The sequence below is a fragment of the Athene cunicularia genome, assembly GCF_003259725.1.
Source record: "Athene cunicularia isolate RWA chromosome 9 unlocalized genomic scaffold, athCun1 chr9_part1, whole genome shotgun sequence".
Lineage (NCBI taxonomy): Eukaryota > Metazoa > Chordata > Aves > Strigiformes > Strigidae > Athene > Athene cunicularia.
In genome coordinates, this window is record NW_020799110.1 from 14,266,547 (window position 1) to 14,277,472 (window position 10,926).

General features: G+C 52.3%; 1 protein-coding gene across 1 annotated transcript; it reads right to left on the minus strand.

Annotated features, from left to right (window-relative positions):
• Window positions 1-8,558: 8,558 nt before the first annotated feature.
• On the minus strand, window positions 8,559-10,505 carry GP5 (glycoprotein V platelet). The gene has a single exon (XM_026854827.1). It carries the CDS (start codon window positions 10,488-10,490, stop codon window positions 8,559-8,561), a length of 1,932 nt encoding a protein of 643 aa, XP_026710628.1. The 5' UTR covers window positions 10,491-10,505.
• Between the last annotated feature and the right edge of the window lie 421 nt (window positions 10,506-10,926).

Sequence of the window (10,926 nt, forward strand, 5' to 3'; positions counted from 1 at the left end):
GCGCAGGCAGCCCCCAGCACCCCGACCCTGCCCAGGGCCACAGCTCTGGTTCACTGCCCCCAGCCACGGATGCAAATGGGCCAGGAACCAACAAGCTCTGCCCCACAGGCACCTCACTCAGCCCAGCCTGGGAGTGGGCACCAAGCAGGGGTCAGAGGCATGACTAATGCCAGCCAGAGGCCAGGCTGCTTCAGGGAGCCCTCGGCAAGCCAGAGCGCTTCCCACCAGCACTGCCATGCCTGCCAGTGCTGAGAAACCCCCTCAACTCCAGTCGCAGGCAGCCTTACAACCCCAAAACAGCACATGCTGCCATCTCCCAGGGGCTGCCCTGGCTGTGCCACAGCCCGCACGCTGCCCATCCTCAGCAGCCCTGACCCACGGGTGATGGAGCCCAGCACCCAGCAGTGTCTGGCAGGCTGGGTACAAGCCCATCCCATCCACTTGTTCAGGGCACCTGCTACCACCCTTCCCGTACCTCCTCCAGTCCATGTGGGTGCACAGGGTTTCCCCTGGTCCCCACGGCCCAGCCCATGTCCTCCCCCCCACACTTTTCCTGGGCAGCCCCAGTCCAGCAGCTGCCGGGAACGGATATTTGGGAGGAAGCAGCTAAGGTGAGCCAGCACGCGTGGCCCGTTTGGGCTTCCCAGAGCTGGAACAGCCCTGTGCTAACCACGGGGCAGCTGGTATTTTCCTGACCATGTCTAATTCCATCTTAGCCCACCCATGTTTCCACCAGCCGCAGCAGCCCCTGCTCAGGTCCCAGCCAGCGCTAACAAGCTGCTCAAGATGGGAATAGCACGGGACTGCTGCCGGAGAGGCGGGAGGAAGGCTGCTCCATCCCCATGCTGCAGTGTGTCCTGCCGTGCCACGAGGGGTGGGAGAGCACAGGGTAGTGCTGGGGACAGGGACACTCTTCAAAGAGGGGACCAGAGATCAAACTGCAGGGATGGAGAGGGGAATTTCCAGCCAGACTCAGAGGAAGGTGACAGGGATCGTGGGAGGAGGGTAAGGAGTGGGACCTCAGCCGGAGGCAACCACTCCTGGTATGTCAGATTGTATGGGGGCCCTGGCTGCCATGGGACATGCTGGATGGCCATGGACCCCTCCCCGGCCGGGGAGCGAGCACTGAGGCTGGGGCTACCCCCAGCCACGCTCCCTGCCCAGGCATTTGGGCATGAAGAAGGGGCATTCTGAAACCACCACCCACAAGTGCTTTAGCTCACGCTCTATTGACACAGCAGATTTTCCCAGCACTGTGGTTCCCAAAATAACCTCCTCGCTTCCTTGACAGCAGTGCAGCTGGAGGTCAGGCAGTGGGCTTGGATGCTGCCTGCTGCCTGCAGCCCTTGCAGGAAAGCAGGGCTCTCATGGCCTTATCTCACTCTTATCGCCGGCTCTGTCTGCCTGACGCCAGCGCCAGCACTGCTGGGTTCCTGCCTGCTCTGACTCATCCCAGAAGCACACAGCTTTTCAGCAAGGCAACACAGAAATTAAACCCCAGCACTTCCGAAAAACCACCACCCGAAGCCCAGTCCACAGAGGAATGTCAGACTCAGCTGCTTCCAAGCAGTGGTGCCCCAGGGGGGAACAAGGATGAAGTGGTTGGTACCCTCAAACACTCTGCCCCCAGGAAGGGGGGTGGACAGGTTACGGCCCTTACAGCCATGCAGAGTGCCCAAAGTTTCAGAGGAGCTCAGACAACAGCCCTGTCAAAAACCCAGCTGCCTCTGCCCAGGCCTAGGGAACTTGGCTCCTGCTCCTGGCTCAGAAGAATGAATCTGTTTTCAAGACATGCCTAAAAATAAAGTAAGGCTGAGTAACAACTCAAGCCTGTGCACCGCACCCGCAGCAGAGAGGGAGCCGCTCCCGGAGGTGAGCGAACAGGAGCTTGCCCCAGGCTATGCACAAGGAGAGAAGCAGCGGGTGTGAGAGCTTGAGACAGCAGTATGGACACGCTCTGCACATCTGGAGGGGAGAAGCAGTTCCCCGAGACAGCATGTGGATGTGAGTGAGGGTGAGGTAAGTGTTTTGCAGAGGGAGGATGCTCTGCATAACTGGGAGCTCACATGGTGCTGGATGGCGTGGAGCAAGCCTCGCACTGCAGGAAAGCCCCAGGGTCCGGCAGTGCTCTGCGAACCTTCCCCGCCTCCAGCTGCACTGGCCAGAGAAAGGCTGAACCTCCCAGTCCAAGCTTGGGATGGCATGGAGTCACTGCCATGTCCCTATGCCTCTAAGGGGATGATAGACCCCAAGGGCGGGCATCTGCCAGACCCCGTGTCCCCATGAGATAGGGCTGGCAGCAAAATCTGTGGTCAGGGCTGGACTGGCTGGCAGCTCCTTCCCCCAGAGCCCCCAGCCCTCCTCCTCTGCACAAGCACAGTTTTCTCATCCCTCACCAAAGGCAGTGGCTAAATGAAGGAAAAGCCAGAGTGCATGGTGCTGCCTCACAACCCAGCTGCTGCCAGCAGCCACAGCCCGGGCCAGAGGTGCCCTTACACCCAAGAGCCCCCAGCACTTTCTTGCAGGCATTTCTCCACCTGCTGCCAAGCCCACAGGAAGGCTGAAGGTCCTGGGGCAAGTGGTCCCAGCTAGCACTACCCCTTGCATTTTGACATAACCCTGCCTAGGGCTTCTGGAGGTGGGCAGGGCCAGAAGCAGGCATCCCTTGGCCACACTCTCTGAGCCACTAGCATTTAACGCAGTCTGGGTTCCCAGTGCCACCACAGCTCCTGTCTGTCCTGTGACCTCTTACACAAGCCCCAGTGCTCCCCCACACTAAGCTCTGCCCCAAAACACAACCAGCCAGAGAGGATCCAGAAGCCTCAGAACAGGAGTGTCACCGATTTTTGGGGAGGTCTGCCTCGCTCCCGGGCAGCGGGACTGTCCTGGGTCTGTCAGTGCTGGCACACCTCCAGCACATCCTCGCAGCAGGGGTGGCGGACCCAGCAAAGCAGAGCAGCTCTGAATCACCAAGGGACTTGAGACTGCTTGGAAAAAAATCATGTAATTGCTAAAATTAGCAGTTTGTGGGCTTGGCTGGGAGAGTGCATTGCTCATCTGCCAAACAGCTGAGCACACTCACCCACACCGTGCTGCTGCACAGCCCAGCAGCCCCAGTTCCCCCCAGCGCTCGCCTCAGCCCCTGCTCCCCTCACACCTCCAGCTCTAGCTGAAATGGCCTCCCTGGGAAGGATGGGACATCGGCAGACCCCACTGTTGCCCTCAGCACAGGGCTGGGACCCCCCTCAGTTATTTTACACTGCTGCAAAGTGCTCACCACACAGAGAAACCCCCACGGTGGCCCCCAGTGCTCGCTGAGACTGGCTGTCCCAGGGCATCGGGCCAAACTCTGCTGAAGCAGAGGAGGGGGGTGGAGGGTTGGGCCAGGGGCCAGAGGAAGGGGTTCCCTCAGTGCTTTAGCACAGACACCTCCAGGCCTGAGTCCTGCAGCAGGACACACAGACTCAAGCCAGAGCTGATGGGTGAAGGAGGGTACATTCATCCCTCAGGCACCAGTGCTGGGGCCCCCCATCCATTAGAGAGGCACCAGCAGCCCCTTCCCCACCACACGCCCACTCTAAGCCTTGAGGAGCCCAGAGAGCTCCTCCATCGGGCCAGTGAGCCAGCTCCTTGTGGCATTTTCAGCTCCCTGCTTGAGGAATGCAGGGCCAGGGCTGCCTTGCTGCTCACAGCCACAGGATGCCTCCTCTGCATCTGCCCCAAGGGATGGGGACGTGTCCTGCCTTCCCTGGGAAAGTGCATGTGCAGGGTGGGAGTTTTGGGAAGAAGCGGAGGCCCTGGTCTCTCCAGAATGGGGTGCAGGGCTGGCCATCAGACTAACCTCCATCCAAGCACCAGCACACGACCCATCACAACCCCCCTGGAGCTTGAGAAAAATGGCATTTAGAATCTCCAGCACAATCAGGACTTGCTCAGGCAGCAGAACCATCTTCTTCAGGCTCGGCCCTGGCCCAAGCTCCGAGCGATAGCAGCAGCACACAGGGCTTGGCGCAGGCTCAGGGCAGCGCTAGGCTGGAAGGAATGCAGGGCTTGCAGCCAAGTCCGCCTGGAGAGATAATCCAAAGCGGAAAGAGCTTGTCCGATGGGCGCTGAGAGGTGGGGGGAAAGGATCAGCTGGAGCAGGAGGCAATGGCAGGGGACTATCTCTGCTCATGCATTGAGAGGTGGTTGCTGGATCAGCTTCACCCTGTTCTCCATCTCTGTAAAGCCATCCCTGGCACCAGGGAGTGCCCCAGGGACCCCTTTGCAACATCCCAAGGGGGAAGGGGCCCCATGTCTCCCCAGTGCCCAGGGGAAGGCAGCAGAGGAGGACACAGCAGGCAGAGGAGCCGCTGCCAGCCTCCCTGGCTCCCTGCCCTGGGCTTTTTTCACCTAGAGAGACGCAAAAGGCACAGCTGGAAGCCTGGCACATGGGGAGAAACACAATAGTCCTACAGCAGCAATTGCACAAGAGCAGCCCCCAACACTGCAGTGAAGTGGGACTCACCCCATGGCCCAAGCAAGAGGCCTTATCGACCCACAAACACCCAGGTGGGAAGGGGATGCAAGGCCAGACTTTGGCTACAAAAATGAAGGCATTAACACCTCCAGAGCGTGCCCATCTGGATGAAGCAGTGGCAAAGCAGGAGCTTCAGGCCTCCCAATCACTGTAAGAGTTTGTAAACACTTGCAACCCCAGCCTTGTCCCACTGGTACGTGCCTTTGGCTGCATCTCCTCCCAGCTATTCCGTCATCCCTAGGAAATGCCGTGCTCTGATATCGTGGCTGCTGAATCAGCATCCCCAGGCGAGATGTGCAGGTTGGAGGCCTGGAGGAGACACGGCCAACGCTCCATAACGTCAGGCAGGGGCTCCCAGAGCTGCTGCCTTGCAGCCAGCCGTTGCACGCACTCCTGAGCCACGGAGCACTGCCGGGTGCCTTCTCAGAGCACATCTGCTGTCACTCAGCTTCTCTTTGCCACTGGGAGAGGGAAGATCTGAGGTACAGGCTCCGATCTCACTGCTGTGCACTGGAGGGCTGAGTTGCATTTAGTAGGCACCTACCTGAGCTCACTCCCCTCTGTGAGCAGCAACAAGGGCCCTCCAGCAGCTACTGGCCTCACATGGCAGAGGTGAGACAAAGGACGGAGACACCAGGGACACAAGCACAGGACACAGGTGTGGGTGGCTTGGAAGGGTCCTGCAGCAGCTGGGAAACAGGCAGAGAGCTGCCAGCACTTAGGGCAGCAGTTAATTCCCTCTTCACCACCCGGCTCTTCGGGATTCTCTGCACTCAAGTCCTGACAAGCAAAGGAGAATGGTGCCTGCTGTGACATCAGGCTGGAAACACACGGCGTACTTCCATGGGCCAGCATGGAGGATTAGAGCTCCTACTGCCCTCCAGGATGTCCTAAAGCAGAGAGAGCAGGAGCAACTGCCACAGAAACAAGCGGAGTGAGTTAGGGAAGATGCCTGGCTAGGCTTCGTTTTTGATGTATCCTAAGCACTCCCAATGAGGATGGGTCCCCTGAGGCAGCTCCTGGACTCAAGGACTCGTTAACATGCAGGGCTGTTAACCCATGACTCTGCATCCCATACAGGAGCCAAGAGTATGAAGTTGATCCCCTCAGCCACTGAGTGCAGACGTGCTTCGCATCCACCCTTTCCCCCGGAGCAGGGACCCCCCAGACCAGGGACTAGACACCTCCAACCTTTTCCAGCCCACCCTACCCCATGCCCAGCCTGGTGCCAAAGGCTGGGCAGTAGATCACGAAGGTGTGGGATGCAGAGACCAGGAAAAAGCTTGCCAATACACTGGGGATGGCAAGCCATCGGTGTCTGGAGGCAGCAGCAAGGCAGTGCTGCCCAGACAGAGGGCCTGAGGTGCAGCTGCACTTTTCCCCGAAGAGACCTTCCTGCTGCCTCCCCACATGCCATAACCACCATCACCTGACCTCCGGGCTAAACGGAGATGGGATTTAAACATGCATATCCTTGGATTTCCCAGGCCAGGGAGTTTTGCAGGAAGGACTGAGCTCAGCTGGGCAACAAGCTATGAATCAGAGGCTGCTCAAAACAGGACAGCTCAGAGGAAGAGTTAGTAAAACACCCCAGGCCCTTATTGCTCCAGCCTTTTGTTGTCTGCTGACTTCACTTCCCCGTCTGGCTCAAGAGTGGGGAAAGCCCGATGACAGCATGTAAAGACGAATCATCCTCCTCTTAGCACTTGACTGTACACAGCCATGTGCCAAAGCCCCCACGTGCCAGAGCTCAGCGACTGTGGACCGGGAGCCAAAGGAGCCGTGCAGAGACCCAGCTGGCCTCACTGCAGGGCTGGGGTGGCCAAAGGAGGGTGCAGAAAGATGGCAGCTGCTGCTAAGCCCCTGCTCTGCCAGAGGTCAGACATCAGGGTGTTGTATGCCCATATGGCAACCAAACTGTTGCTTTTTCTTAGAAATCAGTGTGCATCCGAGTGCCCAGAGCCATGGGTGCACTGCTTCAGTGCCTCACCAAGGCAAACAATAACCAGTATCATTTGTAGAACAATTTCCTTGTTAGTCCAGATTATACTTATCTCCTCCCTGCTGCAAGCAGATGCTTGCGTGGCATCAGTAGGACATGCTGGAGCTGGCACAACACTAACTGGTCATTACAGTTGTCCAACCAAGAACCTAAATTTGTAACAACTGTCTTCTTTTAAGCACTAGCATGCAACCACCCAGAACCACCACCAAGAAAGCTTTCTGTTGCTTTTGTGTTTGACATACAGCAATAAATACTCTGGAGTTTCTGTTTACGAATCAGTCCCAGTTTGCTTTGCATCCACTGTAGCAACTCGTATTTCTCCTTTAGAAACCAGGCTCACTAAATTTTGTTAAACCTCACCACCAAGACAATAGTTATTTAACACCATAGAAGTACATAACCTTTTCACAGCCTAGAAGAAGAATTCAAGTCCAGCAGCAGAGCACCCTGAAACAAAGCAGGCTTTAGTTTATTTTCATTGCCTGAAGTAACACACAGCAGGGATCAAGCAACAAACCTGCAGCAAATGCAAGCTCTCTTCACCTCAGGCTTGCACTGTGCCATTTCAAGGCTATCCAGGAAAGACCTCAACAGTCAGAAAGTCAGTAAGGCTACAAAAGGACTCCTAGAGTATAGGGCCTCCTGCCCAAGGAGCCAGGAAACCACACCCAGAGGCCTTTGAGCAGGACATTAGAGTTTTTGAGAACAAGCTAAGTCACGTAATTAAGAAAAAAGCTAATAATTAAATCCAAGAGCTACCAAAGCACATGCAGTCCAACAGCTACCAGTCTACTTACAAACTAAAATATTCACGTAATTCAAAATATTAATAAACATTTCAGCATGAAGACCAAAACTCACACCATTGCCTTGTAGTTGCCTTTGTATATCAACACTTGAAAGGGCTGGAAGTCAGAGCGTAATACGGTAAATAATACATGACTATGTATATGCTACTGCATAGTGCAGTTTGATGGAGGTGTGTCTGTTCCCCAGCCAACTTCAAAAAATGTGGTGACACTTCAGGGCCCTCAGTTCAGACAGGCTCCCTGCCACTTTGCTGCACCCCCATGTTTTGCCAGACAAGCCCAGGAGAGAGCATCCCTTTTCTCTCCCAGCTCAGTGGGGACCAGCTCTCAAACCAGCCATGCTCCTGGGGAGCCAAGCCTCAGTCCCAGGCATCTGCCCAGGTGCTCTGCTTTCACGACTCAATGCATCATGCAGTGAGTAGGACCTTGCTTTTCAGACCACTGGTCAAAGTTTAAGGATGAAAGTGTTTACTTAAAGTTCAGAGTTGTAGTAATGTTACAAGGTTTCCAGAAAAACAATCAAACAACAAAATACATCACGATTATACTTCCTAGCCTAGCGTATCTTCCTCTGGTTAAGCTAGAGGAAAGCACTGTTAGCCTAAAACTGTTCCCCTCCCTCCTGCCATGTCCTGGAAAGGGGCTGAGGACAGAAAGCAAAACCCAAGACACTTGGGTCATACCATTCTGCCCCCACCCCAATTTTTTAAAGTTATTTTCCAGCATCTCCTCCCCAAAATACCATTTGTTTTCTCCATAAGGAGACAAAACATTGCAGGCAGTATAAGGCATAGGAGAGTCTGGAGTACTACAGGCAACCTCTAAAGCCTGGTTAAAGCCGTGTGTTCCTGTGTTGATGTTCCCTACGTTGATGCCACTTCCATCGGAGCAGCGTGAGCACGACAGCATGCAGTGGTGTCCGGCAGGGACAGGGCTGCAGTCCAGAGCAGGCAACTACTAGTACGCACATAAAGGTGACCACAGATTTTCTTTCAGCTCTCCCTCTGGGTTCATGCACCAAGTGCTGTAGCAATATACAGCGATTACAACCACTTTTGGCAAACACTAAGATACATAAAAGTGCATTTTCATTATGCTGTAAAGACAAGGTCTTTATGGTTCTTGCTATGAAGATTCTTAATCCATATCCAAATCAAGTGTCAACTGCCCAATTGCTCAAAATGCATCCAAAACAATGTTTCTAATCCTCTCTGGCTGATATTCTCTATCTTCTTAAAAATGCTACCAGAACTACAGGCTGAGCAGGAGTATTTTTGCAGTGCAAGAGCTGCCTGGTTTTACCCATCACATATAGACTGAGCACAATGGTTACAGTCTGGAGTGCTAAAATCAAACTGTGAAGGCACAAGAATAGCTGACAATAAGCAACTCCAGTATTAAAATAGGGTTTAGCACTCCTGCGGGCTGGCAACTCCTCCCACCAGGCAAGAGTCATTAAACCTGTTCCTCTGACACTGTTGGTTTGTACTGTGATGCTGGGAGCAGTTTGGGTTGGAACAGCTGAGAAATGAAACTTAGGCTGTCTGACATCTTCACCATGTGAGTGGGTAAAATCTGGAGTTGCAAGAGGAATTGATGTGGGTGTGCTGGTGTCCATGTCGGGCGCCACTGTTACAGCAGTCTCCCAAGATGATGTTAAATGTGTCGTCACAAGAGAAGGTGAAGTCTGGGAGTAAGTTGAGCTGGATGTCCAGGATGCAATGGCTGTGCTTGGCACGCACTTCAGGTGATCTACTGTTAGAGCTACAAGAGAAATATTCTGTAGAGCCAGCGGGCTGTGACACACTAAAGATTGCACATTTTTAACTGTCTTCATGCTCTTTTGGAGCCACTCTTGGAAGCCAAGAATTTGGCAATCACATTTCCAAGGGTTGTCATCAAGGAAGACTTCTTGCAGCTCAGGTAAAGCAGTAAAGAAGTCTCCAGGAAGAGACTGCAGCTTAGTACTATTCAGGTAAACTTTCTGAAGGTGCTTGAGATTATGAAAGAGGTTTCTAGGAAGAACCTCAAGCCTCTTATCAAAAAGGGAAATGTTGTGCAGTTTCTGAAGGCTCAGGAAGATGCCCTCCGGCAAACTGGAAATATTATTTGTATGCAGAGAAAGGCCCCGCAGTTCATTCAGACCACTGAATACATTCTTAGGAAGAACACTAAGCTCTGGATTAAAACTCAGCACAAGAAGCTCTAAATTTGTCAAGTTACTGAACACAAAATCTGGTATGGTTGAGAGCTTTGTGTGATACAGCCACAGGCTACCAAGATGCCTCATTTCTCCAAACAATACTTCTGGAAGAGACTTCAGTGGGTTCTTGTACAAGGTCAATTTAGAGAGGTCATGCAAGTGCAGAAAGAGCCCAGGAGGCAAAACCTCAAGCTTGTTTCTGGAGAGCGTTAGGCTTTTCAGCTTATGAAGACAATGAAATGCATCAGGGGCGATGGACTGGATGTTATTGGAATGCAGGAAGAGTTCCAGCAGCTCCTTCAGGCTATCAAACATACCAGACTCTATTGAAGACAGCCTGTTAAAATACAGCATCAGCTTCTCAAGCCTGCTTAACGCACTAAATATATTTTTAGGCAGTACTGCCAGATAATTTCTTGACAAGTTCAGTACTTTGAGTTTGGTGAGTTTCTTCAGAATGCCACTAGGAAGTGCTGTTAGTTGGTTTTTATTCAAGAAAAGCTCCTTCAAAGTAGCTAGTTTGTCAAACAGGTTTTCTTCAATGGATTTCAACCTGTTATTTTCAATGATCAATTGCTGAAGCTGTACCATGTCATCAAACACTTCTGGGGGCAGTTCAACCAGCTTATTATCTAGCAGTTTGAGGGCTTTTAGCCTTCTTAAGCCTTTAAAAGCCATTGGTGAAATCAGAGAGATGTTGTTTGAAGACAAGATGAGATGCTGCAGTTCCACCATCCCAGAAAAAACATCCCCCAAGTATGTTACATTAGTGTCTGTTATGTGAATTTCTGTCATGTTGCAAGGCAGATTTAACAATTCCAGGTCTTTTATGTGAGTACCAGAGCAATGAATTGCATTTTCTGAAGAGCAGTCACACTTCTCAGGACAAATAGATGCATCCAACTGGAAGAAAAGCTTGATCATCACTGACAAATGCAACACCAACATCCTCATTGAAGTGCCAGAAACATTAGCTGTTACAAGAGATAAGAGAGAGTCAGGATTTGATCACAGGTAGTTAATAACTTAGCAGCCAAAGTTGTGCGAATATATCATAAAACCTGCAAATGTGTGCAAGATTTCTCTTGGCTTGAAAGCAAACTTCAAAATCTGTTACTATTGACCGCAAATATTTTTAAGGTGGCCAGCTTAGACTGAGAAGTACAGATAAAGCTCTTTTGTAAATCAAGTATTCCTTGTTTATATTTGTACTAGTCAAGCATAATAAAATCATGATGGAACTAAGTAGTCACAAGGCATGTATTTATTTGAACAGAAAAGCATTGTACTAAGTTACACACAGAAAGTCTTTAAAAAAAAATTATCAAAAGGTCCTGCACCCACGTTTTCTTACTGTAGGTTACTGGAGATTTAAAACTCCAGTTCAGCC

What these genes read in the sequence shown, in the direction of transcription:
- GP5 (XM_026854827.1), bottom strand. Translation starts at nt 10,490, where the DNA reads ATGAGGATGTTGGTGTTGCATTTGTCAGTGATGATCAAGCTTTTCTTC.